At 47.1% G+C, this 20,409-nt stretch overlaps 1 protein-coding gene across 1 annotated transcript in view; it reads left to right on the forward strand.

The window, feature by feature from the left end:
* uox (urate oxidase) overlaps positions 1-17,455 on the forward strand; it is a 48,089-nt gene extending 30,634 nt beyond the window's left edge. Inside the window, exons 7-8 of the mRNA XM_070885981.1 lie at positions 16,782-16,865; positions 17,381-17,455. Coding sequence (XP_070742082.1) covers positions 16,782-16,865; positions 17,381-17,455 — 159 coding nt within the window. The remainder of the gene's footprint in view (positions 1-16,781; positions 16,866-17,380) is intronic.
* The last annotated feature ends 2,954 nt before the right edge of the window (positions 17,456-20,409 follow it).

Raw genomic sequence — 20,409 nt, forward strand, 5'->3', positions numbered from 1 at the left:
AGATTTACAACCCTCAGAGAAGAAATTCCTCCTCATCTCAGTTTTCAATGGGCGGCCCCTTATTCTGAGACTATGGGCCCAAATTTCCCCATGAGTTACACCGTTTTTTTTTGGTGTAACTTGATTTTTCTGGTGTACCTTAAAAGTTGCAAATATGGCCATTTCATTTGCGCCAGTGTAAGTGAGTTAGTTAGGTTTTTTTGTTCAGTCAGTTTTTTTTTTCCAGCCACTTACACCATTTATGCCAATTTGGCCAGAAAAAAGTTGTACTAAACTAACTTAGGGCAGTGTATGTGTCCACTTTTGTCCTCACAGAAATACCTTACTTACAGTTAAGGAATTGGCACAAGTAACTACATTTCAAGCACCAAACAAAGCACAAGTCATCATCATCATCATAGGCAGTCCCTCGGAATCGAGGAAGACTTGCTTCCACTCTTAGCATGAGTTCTTAGGTGACTGTACAGTCAATACGTGAACCACAGTCTCCGTCACAGGTGAGACAAATAGTTGTTGAGGGAAAGGGTGGGCAGGGAGCCTGGTTTGCCGCACGCTCCTTGACCGCTGCCTGTGCTTGATTTCTGCATGCTCTCGGCGACGATACTCGAGGGGCTCAGCGCCCTCCCGGATGTACTTCCTCAACTTAGGGTGGTCTATGGCCAAGGACTACCAGGTGTCAGTGGGGATGTCACACTCTCTCAGGAAGGCTTTGAGGGTGTCCTTGTAACGTTTCCTCTGCCTGCCTTTGGCTCGTTTGCCGTGGACGAGTTCAGAGTAGAGCGCTTGCTTTGGGCATCTCGTGTCTGGCATGCGGACAATGTGGCCTGCTCAGCAGAGCTGATCAAGTGTGGTCAGTGCTTCAATGCTGGGGATGTTGGCCTGGACGAGGACGCTAATGTTTGTGCGGCTGTCCTCCCAGGGGATATGCAGGATCTTGCGGAGACATCGCTGGTGGTATTTCTCCAGTGACTTGAGGTGTCTATTGTACATGGTCCACTTCTCTGAGCCATACAGGAGGGCGGGTATTACTACGGCCCTGTAGACCATGAGTTTGATGACAGTTTTGAGGGCCTGATCTTCAAACACTTTTTTCCTCAGGCAGGCGAAGGCTGCACTGGCGCACTGGAGGCGGTATTGGATCTCATCATCAATGCCTGCTCTTGTTGAAAGCAGGCTCCCGAGATAGGGGAAGTGGTCCACATTGTCCAGGGCTGCGCCGTGGATCTTGATGTTTGGGAGGGCAGTGCTGTGCGGCGAGGATAGGCTGGTGTAGGACCTTTGTCTTACTAATGTTTAGCGTAAGACCCATGTTTTCGTACGCCTCAGTAAATACGTCGACTATGTCCTGGAGTTCAAGTCTCTGTGTGTGCAGAGACGCAGGCGTCGTACGCATACTGTAGCTCGACGACAGAGGTTGGGGTGGTCTTGGACCTGGCCTGGAGACGGCGAAGGTTGAACAGCTTCCCACTGGTTCTGTAGTTTCATTCCACTCCAGTGGGGAGCTTATCAACTGTGAAGTGGAGCATGGCAGCGAGGAAGATTGAGAAGAGATCCGTTGCTAAGGATCACGGCTTGCATGTCGTCGTGGAGCAGGTGGAGTGTGGTGAAGTACTTTTGGGGGCATCCAAAACGGAGGAGGACGCTCCATCGACCCTCGCGGCTGGCAGTGTCAAAGGCCTTTGTAAGGTCGAAGGCGGCCTTGTATAAGAACAGGTGGTGGATGGAGAAAGCACAGGAGATACAGCAGCTGGCCGACAGTCATGATGTGCAAGGATTCTTCATCGCAGTCAAGGCCACAGACGGACCAAACTCCCAAGGCCCCACCCCACTCTTGGCCAAGAACAGAGAAACACTCATCAATGACACCAAGGCAGTCAGGGCCCGCTGGAAGGAACACTTCGAAGATCTCCTCAACCGAGACTCTGCCTTTGACTCGAGCGTTCTCGACTCCATTCCGCAGAATGTTACCCATCACCACCTCAGTGAGACCCCAACACTGCACGAGGTAGAAAAGGCCATAAAGACAGCTAAAAAACAAGGCTACGAGAGCGGATGGAATCCCTGCTGAGGCACTGAAGTATGGCGGAGAGGCACTACTGCCGCGAATACATGACCTCATCTCTCTCATCTGGAGGGAGGAGAGCATTCAGGAGATCTTAGAGATGCAGTGATCGTGATTTAAAAAAGGGACAAGTCAGACTGCGGCAACGACAGAGGAATCTCCGTGTTATCAGTCACTGGGAAAGTCGTCGCTAGAGTCCTCCTCAACCGTCTTATCCATGTGGCTGAGGAGCTCCTCCCGGAGTCACAGTGCGGATTTTGTTCCCTCCGGGGCACAACGGACATGATTTTTGCAGCGTGACAGCTGCAGGAAAATTGCAGGGAACAGCACCAGCCCTTATACATGGCACAAAAAGTAACAAGCAATTAATTAACAAATAAAATAGAAGCAACCCTGCACCTAAAACACCAAGACCAAAGTAATAAGCAATCAATCAATAAAAAAAAAGAAGAAACCCTGCACCTAAACAACATTTCAAGCACCAAAGAAAGCACAAGCAGTAATAACAATTCAACTAAAAATAAGTGAAGTAAATCATTAAAGTAACAAATAAAAGTATTGCATCAAATCCTACCTTAAACTGTAGGCTGGCCGTATGGGAGTCCGTTCGGCCAGGGCAAGGTGCGGGACACCGGCAAGCCTTTCGGCCAGGGCAAGAATCGGGAGAACGCGGCAGGCTGGGGGCAGGGGGAGGGGGGGGTGCTGACCAGGAGGGACAGAGAAGTCACATGACTGAAGGGGGAGGGGGAGAAACCAAAAGACCTTTGGGTTTCTTACCCTGTTTTGGGGAGTGAGAAGAGCTGGGCTGTGTGTTATGTTAATGGAACATGATTCAGGTCTCAATGTAAACAATATTTTATTGAAAATTTTAGAATATACACTTTAGTGTAATAAAATAATTTTATCAAACTGTACTTTAATATGAGTCGAAGATCACTTAAAAACTTTAAGATCAGTTATAAACTTGTAATGTTACAAAACTTACAAAACAATTTCCATTAGAAAAAACTTACACTGGAAGATCACAAAAACTTTAAGGTCACTTTAGTCTTGTAAAGTTACATCACTTATAAAACAATTTACATTAGAAAACAATTACAAGAGTAAAATCATCAACAACAACAACAGCAGCAAAGAAAGGCGGCACCCATCTCAGGTCCACATCTCAGTTAATGTGCACTGCTTCATGTGTGGTGGTGGTGGTAGATGTGGGGGGGTGGGGATTACGGGTTGGGTCTCTACAGAGACTAGTGCGGGATTGCCGTGGGAGTGGCAGTGGATTGGCCTGGCTGTGTTCCCTTATTGCAGCAACTACCTCCCTGATGGCCTGTGCCGTCGTTCCCGCTGCCTTTGAATTGTCCTCCCTCATGTCCTGTGACAGTATTGCTATTTCTGCCGTCAGTGTCGTTAACTCATCACCCACCCCACTGACGGTGTTCACGAGTGATCGGGTAAGCTCGTTGGTCTCCACACCCAATGCCATCACCTGAGCCACATCTGTTACACCTTCCATCTCAGGACAGCGTGGTACACTTCTCCTTGGCCTCGCCCTGGGTCTGTCTCGCAGAACCCCTCCCAGTGGGAGTCGCAGGCTGGGACGGTGTGGCCCTGGGTGTTCCATGCTGCATTCCAGCAGCAGTGGGACCCAGAACCTTGGACGGTGGGGCCCTGGGTGTTCCATACTTCATTCCACCAGCAGTGGGAGTCGCAGGCTGGGACGGTGTGGCCCTGGGTGTTACAGGCTGCATTCCAGCAGCACTGGAAGGCGCAGGCTGAGATATTGGGGCACTGAATGATCCATACTGCATTCCAGCAGCACTGGAACCCGCAACCTCTGGACTTTCGAAAGGATTCAATGTCGGACCAAAACTTAAACCACTATACAGGGACTGGGATGAGCTGAAACCATAGAATGTCGAATCAGACCCTAAACCAGTATGCAGGGACTGGGACGACTGAAACCACAGAATATCGAACCAGACCCTAAACCCCTATGCAGAGACTGGGCCGCGCTCAATCCACAGAATGACGAACCAGAAATCCTGGAAGTGCTTGGCAATGCAAGTTCAAGATTCTCCCCTTCATACCTCTCCATGGCCACTCCCTACAAAGTTGGTATGACTCGCCCGCGTCTGAATCTTCTTCTGTATCTTCAGGATTGGCATCAGGTTCTGCAAAATATAACAGAACAGTGAAATGGTCAGCAGCAGAGGAGGGGGCAGGATGGGTGGCATGAGTAGGCTCACACGTCACAGGCCAGGCAGCAGGTTGATTTGAAAGGCCACGAGTAATTTTCAGGACTTCCCCTCTCCCTCGCGTGTGGGCCCAGCTTGTGAAGTACTGATTGCTTTTCTCCAGGCAGGACCCATCAAAGCAGCGACCCTTTGTTCCAAGAGTGTCAGTGGGTGCAGATTTGGCGGGCCTCCTCCTGTTCGAGTTCTTTCCCTTTTGTTGTGGGACAATTTCTTCTGCAAAGATGAAAATGCAGCTTTTTTGAGGGGGTGTCTTTCTGCTGGGTGGGGCATATACAGATGGTCACAGTTACAGATGCAATTCCGATGACAAATGAAAATATTACTTACGCTAACTGCTATTTCTTTTCACACTTCTCGTGGTATTCACCACTGCGCAATAATCTTCTGCAACTTCGTTACAGCGTTTATTAATTTCTTTGGGTGGCACTTTTGTGCGACCTCTGTTGCTCATATCCAGCTCCTGCCACCTTTCCTCGATTACATTCACGAGTACCTCCACCTCTTGATGCGTGAAATTCTTGGTTCTTGGGGCACGGTGTTGCATTGTTCTATTGAATTGACACGCAGTGATTTTTAAAAACACAAAGTCCTTATTTTGCTTGCAGCAATGAATGATTCTCGCCTATGCAGCACTCCTTGTGGAGGTTTAGCAGCTGATTTCTTGCAGAGTACTCCAAACAGCACTTCTATAGCTTTCAAAACATCAGGCATCCGAAACTAATTGAGGTTCTCCCTTTAAAAATGGCCGATTGCCAATGTTAATGCCCCATTGAGCATGTGCGAACGCTGCAACGCGCATGCTGCCAGCACTCAGATTAGGCCCCGCCCCCCTGCCAGCTCTGCGCGGCCAACACAGACCTAGCTCCACCCCCCTCCCTTCAGTACACGCCAGGCCAGCTCCACACATCGCCCGACTTGTGCCCATGATCACAGCAAGTTTTTTCGATGCAGCTTTTAAGGTACAGTCGGTGGGGGGCTTGGAGCTGCATGGTTTTAAATGGAGGGCCAAATTTGGGCCCGATTTCCCCTAGTTTTAGTTTCCCCCATCAGTGGCAATATCCTCTCTGCATCCACCTGGTCAAGCCCCCTCGTTATCTTATGTTTAGATAAGATCACCTCTCATTCTTCTGAACTCCAATGAGCATAGGCCCAACTTACTCAACTTATCTTCATAAGTCAACCCCCTCATCTCCGGAATCAGCCTTCTCTGAACAGCCTCCAATGCAAGTATATCCTTCCTTAAATACAGAGACCAAAACTGTACACAGTCCTCCAGGTGTGGCCTCACCAATACCATGTACAGCTGTAGCAGGACTTCTCTGCTTTTATACTCTATCCCCCTTGCACTAAAGGCCGACATTCTATTTGCCTTCCTGATTACTTGCTGTTCCTGTACTAACTTTTTGTGCTTCATGCAGAAGGACCTCCAGGTCCCTCTGTACTGCAGCACTTTACAATTTTTCTCCATTTACATTATAATGCTTTTCTAATATTTCTGCCAAAGTGGTTAACCTCACATTTTCCCACATTATACTCCATCTGCCAAATCTTTGCCCACTGACTTAGCCTGTCTATATCCCTTTGCAGATTTTTTTGTGTCCTCCTCACAATTTTCTTTCCCACCCATCTTTGTATCAGCAAACTTGGCAACATTACACTCAATGTGAGTTGTGAGAAGGATGAATCCCTTCATCCTTCTCACAACTTACATTCCCACCTAGCTTTGTATCATCAGCAAACTTGGATATATTACATTTGGTCCCCTCATCCAAATCATTGATATAGATTGGGAATAGCTGAGGCCCCAGCACAGATCCTTGTGGCAACCCCACGTGTTACAGCTGGTCAACAATTAGATTCCATGATGGAAAAGTTAACATACTAGAGGGATAAGTTTCAATAGGTCATGACCTTTTCTCGTGCAATATAAAAGGAGGTATGTTTGATGGCATTACTATTTGGAGCTGTGTGCACGTTTCCCGTCCCCACATCAAGAGGCAATAAAGCCAAATTGCAACATAACCACAGCTCAGAAGCTCTTCCTTCCCTGAAGGAAGCTCTTTAGAAAAGTGGAAATTATGAAAAATAGCAGAATTCAAATGAGTGGAGCAACAAGAAAAAATGTATTTTGTACAGAAGATGTGACTTGAATGGACTTAGGGCCCAAAATTCCACATGGACTTATTTTGTCGCAGTTGTAGAGCTATGTCCGATTTTTTTTTAAGTGGCCGACTGCGCCAACAAAAAATGTTCCAAGTTTCGTCGGTATAATCTTTCATTTTGGAACGGTGCAATCGGTGGGTGGAGCTTAAGGTCTGTGCCGAAAAACTGAGGTTGCCAGGGTAACGAGGGACACACTGAAGGGCTGAGGCACAAATAAAGCATGTCCCCTTTGTAAAATAGATGGCTAACTGAGACTTAGGACAACAGACTGAAATCTCAATAGATGAAGCAGAAACCTATGAACGATATGTAGAGAAATGTTGCACAACATACAAGTGTTCACGGGCCTAAAAGGCAACCCCCCCCCACCCCCGCCGGTGCTGCTGTAAACCCGGGCCGAAAGGCCCCCTCCCCCGGTGCTGTGTCTTCAGCCCCGCTAAAACAATGGCACCTTCTCTGCGTGTGGGTACGGTTTTTCAGAATGGCTCACTGCAGAGTTTTTGAAAAAAACCTACCTCGGCCAAACTCGCTAAAATCGCCAGAAATGGTGCACCCGGCAGGTTCCGCCCCCAGTGACGTCAAAAAATCGAGAACTAAAAAAAATTGGACGCAAGTACTTTAGAATGGTGCAGAAACTTTGACTAAACGTGCAGATTTTAGTCTGCTCCCAAAAAAAGTGTAGGCCAAAAAAACGGCACAGAAAATTCAGCCCTTAGAAACTGCTTTAATATATTGTACTGGATTGTAAAACATTAACAAGATAGCGATGGCATCGACAGACCTCATCTCAGCCCCAGGACATCACTGCAGGAGGTCCTTAGGCTAACTTTCTTCAGCTGCTTTATCAAAGACCTTCCCCTCCCCATCATAAGGTCAGGAATGGGGCTGTTCGCTGATGATTTCAGCTCCATTTGCAACTCCTCAGATAATGAAGATGTCCGTGCAAGGCCTGGGCTGATAGCAGCAGACAACATTCATGCTACACAAATGCCAGGCATTGACCATCTCGAACGAGATAACCTAACCAACCCCCCCACCCCTTCGACATTCAATAGCACTACCATTGTCAGGTTCATCACCATCAAAGTCCTGGGGGATGTCACCATTGAACAGAATCCGAGCTGGACCAGCCACGTAAGCTATAGCTACGAGATCAGAGGCTGGGTTTTCTGCGGTACGTCACCCACTGACTTGACGGAGAAGCTGACTTCACGTGCTGTATCCACCAAGCTTGGATGCACAACTTCCTCAAAGCAAATGCAAAAATGCAAAATGTACACTGCTGCATTTCCTTATGTTAACAACAGTGACTACACTTCAAAAGTACTACATCAACTGTGAAGTGCTTTGGGCAGTCGAGGTAGTTAAAGGCACTGGAGAAATGCAAGTTCTTTCTTTTTAGTTCTAACACAATCGGTTTGGACGTTTTTATTTGCACCTTTCAGAAAGTAACTGAAGCACAGGAGGGCAGGAAAAAGAGTGGGAGAGCAGTAGTGATTGGGGATTCAATGGTGAGGGGAATAGATAGGCGTTTCTGCGGCCGCAACCGAGACTCCAGGATGATATGTTGCCTCCCTGGTGCAAGGGTCAAGGAAGTCTCGGAGCGGGTGCAGGACATTCTAAAAAGGGAGGGAGAACAGCCAGTTGTCGTGGTGCACATTGGTACCAACGACAGAGGTAAAAAAAAGGGATGAGGTCCTACGAAACGAATTTAAGGAGCTAGGAGCTAAATTAAAAAGTAGGACCTCAAAAGTAGTAATCTCGGGATTGCTACCAGTGCCACGTGATAGTCAGAGTAGGAATCGCAGGATAGCGCAGATGAATACTTGGCTTGAGCAGTGGTGCAGCAGGGAGGGATTCAAATTCCTGGGGCATTGGAACCGGTTCTGGGGGAGGTGGGACCAGTACAAACCGGACGGTCTGCACCTGGGCAGGACCGGAACCAATGTCCTAGGGGGAGTGTTTGCTAGTGCTGTTGGGGAGGATTTAAACTAATATGGCAGGGGGATGGGAACCAATGCAGGGAGACAGAGGGAACCAAAAAGGAGGCAAAAGCAAAAGACAGAAAGAAGATGAGGAAAAGTGGAGGGCAGAGAAACCTAAGGCAAAGAACAAAAAGGGCCACTGTACAGCAAAATTCTAAAAGGACAAAGGGTGTTAAAAAAAAACAAGCCTGAAGGCTTTGTGTCTTAATGCAAGGAGTATCCGCAATAAGGTGGATGAATTAACTGTGCAAATAGATGTTAACAAATATGATGTGATTGGGATTATGGAGACGTGGCTCCAGGATGATCAGGGCTGGGAACTCAACATCCAGGGGTATTCAACATTCAGGAAGGATAGAATAAAAGGAAAAGGAGGTGGGGTAGCATTGCTGGTTAAGGAGCAAATTAAGGCAATAGTTCGGAAGGACATTAGCTTGGATGATGTGGAATCTATATGGGTAGAGCTGCAGAATACCAAAGGGCAAAAAACGTTAGTGGGAGTTGTGTACAGACCTCCAAACAGTAGTAGTGATGTTGGGGAGGGCATCAAACATGAAATTAGGGGTGCGTGCAATAAAGGTGCAGCAGTTATAATGGGTGACTTTACGATGCACATAGATTGGGTTACCCAAACTGGAAGCAATACGGTGGAGGAGTATTTCCTGGAGTGCATAAGGGATGGTTTTTTAGACCAATATGTCGAGGAACCAATTAGGGGGGGAGGCGATCTTAAACTGGGTGTTGTGTAATGAGTGAGGATTAATTAGCAATCTCGTTGTGCGAGGCCCCTTGGGGAAGAGTGCCCATAATATGGTGGAATTCTGCATTAGGATGGAGAATGAAACAGTTAATTCAGAGACCATGGTCCAGAACTTAAAGAAGGGTAACTTTGAAGGTATGAGGCGTGAATTAGCTAGGATAGATTGGCGAATGATACTGAAGGGGTTGACTGTGGATGGGCAATGGCAGACATTGAGAGACCGCATGGATGAACTACAACAATTGTACATTCCTGTCTGGCGTAAAAATAAAAAAGGGAAGGTGGCTCAACCGTGGCTATCAAGAGAAATCAGGGATAGCATTAAAGCCAAGGAAGTGGCATACAAATTGGCCAGAAATAGCAGCAAACCCAGGGATTGGGAGAAATTTAGAACTCAGTAGAGGAGGACAAAGGGTTTGATTAGGGCAGGGAAAATGGAGTACGAGAAGAAGCTTGCAGGGAACATTAAGACGGATTGCAAAAGTTTCTATAGATATGTAAAGAGAAAAAGGTTAGTAAAGACAAACGTAGGTCCCCTGCAGTCAGAATCAAGGGAAGTCATAACGGGGAACAAAGAAATGGCGGACCAATTGAACAAGTACTTTGGTTCTGTATTCACTGAGGAGGACACAAACAACCTTCCGGATATAAAAGGGGTCGGAGGGTCTAGTAAGGAGGAGGAACTGAGGGAAATCCTTATTAGTCGGGAAATTGTGTTGGGGAAATTGATGGGATTGAAGGCCGATAAATCCCCAGGGCCTGATGGACTGCATCCCAGAGTACTTAAGGAGGTGGCCTTGGAAATAGTGGATGCATTGACAGTCATTTTCCAACATTCCATTGACTCTGGATCAGTTCCTATGGAGTGGAGGGTAGCCAATGTAACCCCACTTTTTAAAAAAAGGAGGGAGCGAGAAAACAGGGAATTATAGACCGGTCAGCCTGACATCGGTAGTGGGTAAAATGATGGAATCAATTATTAAGGATGTCATAGCAGTGCATTTGGAAAGAGGTAATATGATAGGTCCAAGTCAGTATGGATTTGTGAAAGGGAAATCATGCTTGACAAATCTTCTGGAATTTTTTGAGGATGTTTCCAGTAGAGTGGACAAGGGAGAACCAGTTGATGTGGTATATTTGGACTTTCAGAAGGCTTTCGACAAGGTCCCACACAAGAGATTAATGTGCAAAGTTAAAGCACATGGGATTGGGGGTAGTGTGCTGACATGGATTGAGAACTGGTTGTCAGACAGGAAGCAAAGAGTAGGAGTAAATGGGGACTTTTCAGAATGGCAGGCAGTGACTAGTGGGGTACCGCAAGGTTCTGTGCTGGGGCCCCAGCTGTTTACACTGTACATTAATGATTTAGATGAGGGGATTAAATGTAGTATCTCCAAATTTGCGGATGACACTAAGTTGGGTGGCAGTGTGAGCTGCGAGGAGGATGCTATGAGGCTGCAGAGGTTAGGTGAGTGGGCAAATGCATGGCAGATGAAGTATAATGTGGATAAATGTGAGGTTATCCACTTTGGTGGTAAAAACAGAGAGACAGACTATCATCTGAATGGTAACAGATTAGGGAAAGGGGAGGTGCAAAGAGACCTGGGTGTCATGGTACATCAGTCATTGAAGGTTGGCATGCAGGTACAGCAGGCGGTTAAGAAAGCAAATGGCATGTTGGCCTTCATAGCGAGGGGATTTGAGTACAGGGGCAGGGAGGTGTTGCTACAATTGTACAGGGCCTTGGTGAGGCCACACCTGGAGTATTGTGTACAGTTTTGGTCTCCTAACCTGAGGAAGGACATTCTTGCTATTGAGGGAGTGCAGCGAAGGTTCACCAGACTGATTCCCGGGATGGCGGGACTGACCTATTAAGAAAGACTGGATCAACTGGGCTTGTATTCACTGGAGTTCAGAAGAATGAGAGGGGACCTCATAGAAACGTTTAAAATTCTGACGGGGTTAGATAGGTTAGATGCAGGAAGAATGTTCCCAATGTTGGGGAAGTCCAGAACCAGAGGACACAGTCTAAGGATAAGGGGGAAGCCATTTAGGACCCAGATGAGGAGGAATTTCTTCACCCAGAGAGTGGTGAACCTGTGGAATTCTCTACCACAGAAAGTTGTTGAGGCCAATTCACTAAATATATTCAAAAAGGAGTTAGATGAAGTCCTTATTACTAGGGGAATCAAGGGGTATGGTGAGAAAGCAGGAATGGGGTACTGAAGTTGCATGTTCAGCCATGAACTCATTGAATGGCGGTGCAGGCTAGAAGGGCCGAATGGCCTACTCCTGCACCTATTTTCTATGTTTCTATGTTTCTACAGATACAAATAGCTTTCAAGTCAGCTTTGAGCAGCTCACCTGGTAGTCTAGTAAATACGGTGTAGCACAGAGCAGAGGCTGGTGCTTAGTTCATTGATCCCAGCTCCTGGTTGCTAGTCGGTGGTCACCTGCTAGAAAATGCACAATGAATGCGCGAGGGCAGGATTAGGCATCGATGTGAAGCTCTCCTGTGAGGAATAGCCCGCCAAGTTTCACCATCTAGACTGACACACCAAGGAAGAGGAAGAAAGCTCTTTATGCCTCAAAGATTTATATTAGCAATGCAGCTCACAACTTGGTAACTGTTCTTGTGTACTTCGCATTGTCTGTACCATCCTGAAGTCGTTCAAACCTCTTACCAACTTTCACAGACGCCCCCAGTTTGTTGCAATAGAGATCGCTGCAACAATTTCTCTTGATATTATTGTGTGCCTAACACAGATGAGACTGCACACAGGGAGGTTAAAGTAACAGTGACCTCAGTTTTTATTAAGACACTCCAGAGTGAGGAACATGCCTTAGAGGCCGGCTTATATACAGTGCTCCCAAGGGATGCTGCGATCCCTTGGGACTTCAGGGGATGCACTCGCTGGTGGCGGAACGTGGGAGTGCATGCTTTACAGATACACAACAGCGCTCCACCCACCCAAAGTGAAAACCATTTACAAAGTGAGGCAGTCGGGGGTCTTTCCCTGGTGGACCGCCTCGGTACAAATGTCTGTTCTGGTGTGTTGGCTGTGCCCTCGCTGGGCTGGCGTGGTGTTGGCCCTGCAGGGCTGCTGGGTGAGCCTGGCTTTGCTGGGTTGTTGGACGTGATGGGTTCAATTTCCTGGGCCAGGGTGGTGTCGTTGATCCTTTGGGTGTGTATTGTGGGCTCGAAAAAGGTGGTGTCTGCTGTGGGTTGTTCAGGGCAGTCTGTGAACCGCAGCCTCGTTTGGTCCAGGGGCTTTCTGCAAATTTGTCCATTGTCTAGTATGGCTACAAACACCCTACTCCCTTTAGCTATCACCGTGCCCGCGATCCACTTGGGACCATGTCCATAGTTTAGCACATACACAGGGTCATTCAGATCAATTTCCCACGACACAGTGGCGCGACCATCGTTTACATTTTGTTGCTGCCGCCTGCTCTCGACCTGATCATGCAGGTTGGGGTGAACCAGCGAGAGGCTGGTTTTAAGTGTTCTTTTCATGAGTAGCTCAGCCAGGGGCACCCGTGAGCGAGTGGTGTCTCGTGCGGTAGCTGAGCAGTACTTGGGACAGGCGGGTTTGGAGTGAGCCTTCTGTGACTCGTTTAAGGCTCTGTTTGAAGGTTTGTACTGCCCGCTCTGCCTGCCCATTGAAGGCTGGTTTAAATGGGGCCGAGGTGACATGTTTGATCCCATTGCAGGTCATGAATTCTTTGAATTCGGCACTGGTGAAACATGGCCTGTTGTCACTGACCAGTATGTCAGGCAGGCCGTGGGTGGCAAACATGGCCCTCAGGCTTTCAATGGTGGCGGTGCTTCCCGACATTATTTCACATTCAATCCATTTTGAAAAAACATCCACCACCACCAGGAACATTTTACCTAGAAACGGGCCCGCATAGTCGACATGAATCCTCGACCATGGTCTGGAGGGCCAAGACCACAAACTTAGTGTTGCCTCTCTGGGCACGTTGCTCAACTGAGCACACACGCTGCATTGCCATACACAGGACTCTATGTCAGAGTCTATACCGGGCCACCATACGTGGGATCTGGCTATCGCTTTCATCATTACTATACCCAGGTGTGTGCTGTGGAGATCCGAGATGAACGTCTCCCTGCCCTTTTTGGGTAGCACTATGCGGTTACCCCACAACAGGCAGTCTGCCTGAATGGACAGCTCATCCTTGCACCGCTGGAACGGCTTGATTGGCTCTTGCATTTCAACGGGGATGCTGGCCCAGCTCCCATGCAGTACACAGTTTTTTTTACTCGGGACAGCAGAGAATCTTGGCTGGTCCAAGTCCTAATCTGGCGGGCCTTGACAAGTGATTTATCATTTTCAAACGCTTCCATGACCATCAACAATTCTGCGGGCTGCGCCACCATCAACAAGTTTACAGGCTGCGCCATTTCCACCCCCGTGGTGAGCAATGGTAGCCAACTGAGAGCATCAGCACAGTTCTCAGTGCCTGGCCTGTGGCGGATGGTTGTATGCTGATAGCGCAAGTGCCCACCTTTGTATGCGGGCTGAGGTATTAGTATTTATCCCCTTGTTTTCAGCGAACAGGGATATGAGGGACTTTTGATCGGTTTCCAGCTCAAATTTGAGGCCAAACAGGTACTGATGCATTTTCTTTACCCCGAACACACACGCGAATGCCTCTTTCTCAATCATGCTGTAGGCCCTCTCGGCCTTAGACAAGCTCCTGGAGGCAGAGGCGACAGGTTGCAACTTCCCCGCAACGTTAGCTTGTTGTAATACACACCTGACTCCGTACGACGACGCATCACATGCTAGCACAAGTCTTTTATACGGGTTATACAATACAAGCAGCTTGTTGGAGCATAAAATGTTTCTGGCTTTCTCAAAAGCAATTACGTTGTTTTTTCCCCATACCCAGTTCTCACCTTTACGCAATAACACATGTAGGGGCTTTAAGAGGGTGCTTAACCCCGGTAGAAAGTTACCAAAATAGTTGAGTCATCCCAGGAACGACCGCAGCTCCGTGACATTCTGTGGCCTGGGCGCGTTCCTGATAGCCTCTGTCTTGGCGTCTGTGGGCCGAATGTCGTCCGCTGCAATCTTTCTCCCCAAAAACTCCACTTCTGTTGCCATGAAGACGCATTTCAACCTCTTCAGCCACAGCTCTACGCGATCCAGTCGCTGGAGGACCTCCTCCAGGTTTTGTAGGTGCTCGACAGTGTCCCGACCAGTGACCAATATGTCGTCCTGAAAAACCACCATGCGTGGTACAGACTTGAGTAGGCTCTCCATGTTTCTCTGGAAGATCGCTGCAGCCGACCGAATTACAAATTGGTATCTGTTGTCGATGAACAGTCCCTTGTGCGTGTGAGGCCCTTCGAAGACTCCTCCAGCTCCTGCGTCATGTAGGCCGAAGTCAGGTCGAGCTTGGTGAACGTCTTGGCTCCTGCCAGCATCGCAAATAGGTCGTCTGCATTAGGTAGCGGGTATTGATCCTGTGGCAAGAAACGATTAATACTTACTTTATAATCGCCGCAAATCCTGACTGTGCCATCACTTTTGGGTACTGGAACAATCGGGCTGGCCCACTCGCTGAATTCCACTGGGGAGATGATGCCCTCGTGTTGCAGCCTGTCAAGCTCGATTTCCACTCTCTCCCTCATCATGTGAGGTACCGCTCACGCCTTGTGATGAATGGGTCGTGCCTCTGGGACCAAGTGGATCCGCACCTTTGCCCCAGAAAAGTTTCCAATGCCTTGCTCAAAAATGGAAGGAAATTTGATAAGAACCTGGGTACATGAGGCCTCATCGACATGTGATAGCACTCGGATGTCATCCCAGTTCCAGCAGATTTTGCCCAGCCAGCTCCTTCCAAGCAGTGTGGGGCCATCGCCTGGGACAATCCAGAGTGGCAGTTTGTGCACCGTGCCCTCGTAGGTGACCTTGACCATGGCGCTGCCCAGGACAGTTATAAGCTCTTTGGTGTACGTTCTCAGTTTCGTGTGGATGAGGCTCAGGGCTGGTCTGAATGCCTTGTTGCACCAGTCTCTCAAACATCTTTTTACTCATGATGGATTGGCTAGCGCCAGTGTCCAGTTCCATGGCAACGGGTAAGGCATTCAATTTTACATTTAGCATTGTCGGTGGACATTTTGTCGAAAATGTATGCACCCCATGTACTTCAGCATCTACCTCCTCTCTGAGGCTCGAAATTGCTTTGATCCACCATGGACCGATCTTCCTCTGCCACGTGGTGGTTAGCAGGTTTTGCAGAGCTCGCAGCTCGTCTGCAAGCTCATTTAAGGTGCCCCATTGTTCCACAGCTCTTGCAAACATACCCTTTGAAGCGGCATGAATATGCTGAATGGAAGCCTCCACAACGCCAACAAGGTTGAATTGCCTTGCATTCATCCTTTGTTGCGGACTCTGGGTCACCCGAGGCCTGCTGGCAGTTGCAGTCTCATGGTTTCTGCCTTGTACATTTCTGCTCGCAAACACAGTTCCAGTTAATTTATGAACATTGCTGTCACTTGTGTGCTGAGAGCTTTGTTTGGTGTTATCACTGGTGGACATAAACGCCTGTGCTATCGCAATGGCCTTACTGAGGATTGGTGTCTCTACAGTCAAAAGTTTTCGTAGGATGGTCTTGTGACCAATGCCCAGTACAAAAAAGTCTGAGCATTTGCTCCAGGTAGCCATCAAACTCACATTGTCCTGCAAGTTGCCGTAGCTCGGCACTTCCTGACCTTCAGAGTTGGCACGTGTAGAACCGATACTTCGCCATCAACACACTCCCCCTTGGGTTAAGATGCTCCCGAACCAGTGTACACAGCTCCTCATACTACTTATCTGTGGGTTTTACCGGAGCCAGAAGATTCTTCATGAGGCTGTATGTTGGTGTCCCGCAGACCGTGAGGAGGACTGCTCTCCTTTTTGCAGCGCTTTCTTCTCCGTCCAGCTCATTGGCTACAAAGAACTGGTCTAGCCGTTCGACATAGGCTTCCCAGTCCTTACCCTCCGAGAACTTCTCCAGAATGCCCAGTTTGCTGCAGCTTTGCGTTGGATTCGTATACTCGTCGCGAGTTATTGTGTTCCTAATACAGATGAGACTGCACGCACACAGGGAGGTTAAAGTAACAGTGACCTGTCTTTATTAAGACACTCCAGAGTGAGGAACAGGCCTTAGGGGCCGGCTTATTTTCAGTACTCCCAAGGGATGCTGGGATTCCTTGGGACTTCAGGGGATGCGCTCCCTGGTGGAGGAACATGGGAGTGCATGCTTTACAGATACACAACAGTTATGAATACATAATCCCAAACTAAAAGTGTCTATAGGCAAACGATTACAAAAAATCATGATGCATTTATATTGAAAATCAAATGGCTTTTCAAATAAAGCAGAGTTTTGTATGTATGTATTGTATGCATCTCCAATATTGTAATGCAGTTTTCCAAAATCTCGATAGGTAGTTAAAAGGTATATCTCAGCGTGTATTGGTTCTTGAAGGTCGATGGCCAGTCTATAATGTGTACCTTTGTATTTCTATGTTTTTTTAGATGGAAGAGATTGAAATAGTTATGCCAAATAAGCATTACTTCACAATCGATATGACAAAGTTTGGAATTCATAAAAATGATGAGGTAAGCTGTGCACGATGTGTGTATAAAAATATAGTCTTTGGTCAAGTGCAAGTTTGTCGGACTTCAAAGTGTCAAACATATTGAAAATATGGGAAAGGCAGTTATTTCAAGCTGCTTTCTTCTGACTTGAAGCACCCTCCAATTTGTAAACCACTCACCAACAGCAACTAAATTGTAATTTACAGTATGCTTGCTCTTGAAGTTAGATGTGGAAGCCTTAGAGGGCAGGCTAGATGAAAGACAGGTTCAAGTGAGCAACAGAATAGTGCATTGTATGCTATCTGGTATGACAATACCGTGAACAGTGCCACAGAGGATCTGATCTAAAATATCATTGCAATGTAGTATAATGTTTGGGTGTGTTTGTACCAGCTACAGAATGCAAACCAGCAGATACCAAGATTTGGCCTCAGTTGACTCACAGTAAAAAGAACTTCATCAATGCATGAAGTTCTCTGACACTTGCATCAATTAACTACTTCAAATTCTCATGTCCATATTTTCATCTGCTTTAGGTTCTGCTGCCTGTAGATCACCCCTCCGGTAATATTTCGGCCACTGTACGGAGGCGACTCGCATCCAAACTGTAGCAGCTCCCTACAGAAGATCACAGTATGGACACAGCAAGATCAAACGTCAATGTGCTACGGTTGATTCAAATGCTCAAAAAGGTCAAGTCTGGTCACTGAAGATTGAACATTGAATCTTTGCCAAAGTGCTATATTACTCTCCATGATTTGTAACTCTGTACATTTTAAGGTTGGAATAAAGAGGTCCATCTGTGCTACATTAGTTGGTCTACAATTCGAGTCTCCTGGTTGGGAGGGAATTAATTATATATTACGTATGGAGGCTATTTATGGACAGGATCAGGACCAGAAATACCTTACACTTTAAAGAAGTGAAAGATCCCAAGGGGTTTCACAAAAGGAGCCAATTAACCTCCTCCAGAACTAAACCTAGTGCACACTCTCCAATCTTCTGAATCTTTAATTGCTGAACATCCTTGGCTCCCCCTCCCCCGGAATCCTAAATCCCTCCAGCTTGCTCCATCTCCCGCCACCTCAGAGATCTCCTCAAAACTTCGCCACACCTTTCATCACCTTCTCTATCCCCTGCTGTTAAAGGAGTAACTAGAGATCCAGAGATTATCCTGGCAGGGATGCAGGTGTAGCGGGCAGGTGTGTATGGCCAAAAGGAAACAATTTGGGTGTGGGGAATGAGAGCAAGGACAGGACTGGTTGCCTTGATCAAATAGTTTACTGTTCAGCTTCATAGAAGATAAACAGCTGAGGTACTGAAGTCCTATCACCACTCAGCACCTTACAGAAAGGGGGGAAAGTTGCTTTGAACTCCCTACTCTAACCTCTCTCTTCAGAACTTGCAGCTTTCCATTCTCAGTTCCAACCCTGACATCATCAAACCTGTTGACCAATGGGGTGCTGTTGTGCTATTGTGGGAGGACCTCAACCTGCCAGAGACTGAATATTTATGACTCATCCCATCTCCAGGTCGACAGACCCATTATTGTACACTTAGTCGCCATTTCCCAGACTGATGTCATCCCCCCGCCCCCATTACTTCCAATATCACTGTTTCCCAATAAAGACATGCATTTCTATAGCGCCTTTCACCACCTCAGGATGTCCCAAAGCACTTTACAGCCAATGAAGTACTTTTGTAGTCATTATGGTAATGTAGGAAACAGAGCACTCAATTTGTGCACAAGATCCCACTAACAGCAATGCAAAAATGTGCACACAACCCTGCTTCTACCTCCTCCGAGATACAAAAACACAACCGTCCCAACAAATCGTTAACTTCCGCACGTCTCCTATCCCACTTAACTAATTTTCTCTTGCCTCGACGACTCTTGGCCCCGTAGTCCCAACTCACCAACATTCATCAATCCAACTTTAATGATTCTTCGATTCTCCAGTCCCAACCGTTTCCTTTTGGCCACACACACCTGCCCTCTATGCCTGCATCCCTGCCAGGATAATCTCTGGGTCCACTTACTCCTTTACAGCAGTCCATCACACCTCTTCACCGAGCTAAATAGTCCGCAGCTTGAACAACTTTTCTTATAAAACTAATCACCTCCTCCAGATAGAAGGTGTAATTAAGGAAACGCACGTGGTTGCTATGTCGATCTTTTTGTAGAATACAAGGAAGGCCCGTTGTTTCAATCCAACTTGGGCTTCCTCTGTTACACTTAAATAACAGCTAGAAATGTTTCAATTTCCTCATTAAGGCTTAATGGGCTAGACTTTCGCCTTCATTTTCGTCGGTTTTCTCAGCAGTGCAGCTGTTTTTTGACAAAACACCGCCCGGTGAAAGTTTCCCTTTTTTTTTAAAAAAAGAGTTCCGCTGACATTTTGAAAAGACCGCCGGGGAGCAAACCGCCCGTGTGCACCGCCGAGAAAACCGGCAGGATCCAAGTTTTGCCTCAACGGGGACCCATACACACCGCCGAGGAAACCGCCCACGAAAAGCTGCCGGAAACAGGGCGATAGGCGAGTATCATGCAAAGAAAGGTAAGTTAAAGGTTCATTATAATTATCTTTAAAATTCTAAAACAGCGATTACGTCAAAAAGTTTCTCGAGAATGTTTTATAACTTTTTTTTTTTGTCTCGTGAAAAAATATTTTTCAATTTTCCCCCGTCCCTAGGCCCAACCGCAGCCTCGGTCTAAATTTTAAGTACTTACCATTCATTCCGTTAATAACCGCCTGCTTCATATATTTTCACCTTTAACCGCCGAGAATCTTGGTGCAAGATCCATTTTCTCGCCGGGCGGTATTTTTTACCTTTATTATGGAAAAATTCGCCAGCGTTAGTTGCAGAACGTTAGCAGTGTTTCTGGGCAGCAATCGGGCCGTGAGGAGCTTTAGGGAAAGTCTAGCCCAATGAAAGATAATCATTGAAAGTTTACCAGGAATTATTGCATCATTGTTATATGCAAATACACTGTTTAAAAAGGTGGGTGAACCAGTTGTCATTTTGACTTCTCATTTTGATAAACTTACTGAACTTTTCAAAGGTACAAATCACCTTACAAGAACATAAGAAATAGGAGCAGGAGTCGGCCATACGGTCCCTCGAGCCTGCCCCGCCATTTAATACGATCATGGCTGATCTGATCATGGACTCAGGTCCACTTCCCTGCCCGCTCCCCATAATCCCTTAATCCCTTATCAGTTAAGAAGCTATACATCTCGGTCTTAAATTTATTCAATGTCCCGGCTTCCACAGCTCTCTGAGGCAGCGAATTCCACAGATTTACAAGCCTCAGAGGAAATTCCTCCTCATCTCAGTTTAAAATGGGCGGCCCCTTATTCTAAGATTATGGCTTCTAGTTCTAGTCTCCCCTATCAGTGGAAACATCCTCTCTGCATCCACCTTGTCAAGCCCCCTCATAATCTTATACGTTTCGATAAGATCACCTCTCATTCTTCTGAATTTCAATGAGTAGAGACCCAACCGACTCAACTTTTCCTCATAAGTCAACCCCCTCATCCCCGGAATCACCCTAGTGAACCTT

This window comes from Pristiophorus japonicus, chromosome 8, assembly GCF_044704955.1.
Source record: "Pristiophorus japonicus isolate sPriJap1 chromosome 8, sPriJap1.hap1, whole genome shotgun sequence".
Taxonomy (NCBI): domain Eukaryota; kingdom Metazoa; phylum Chordata; class Chondrichthyes; family Pristiophoridae; genus Pristiophorus; species Pristiophorus japonicus.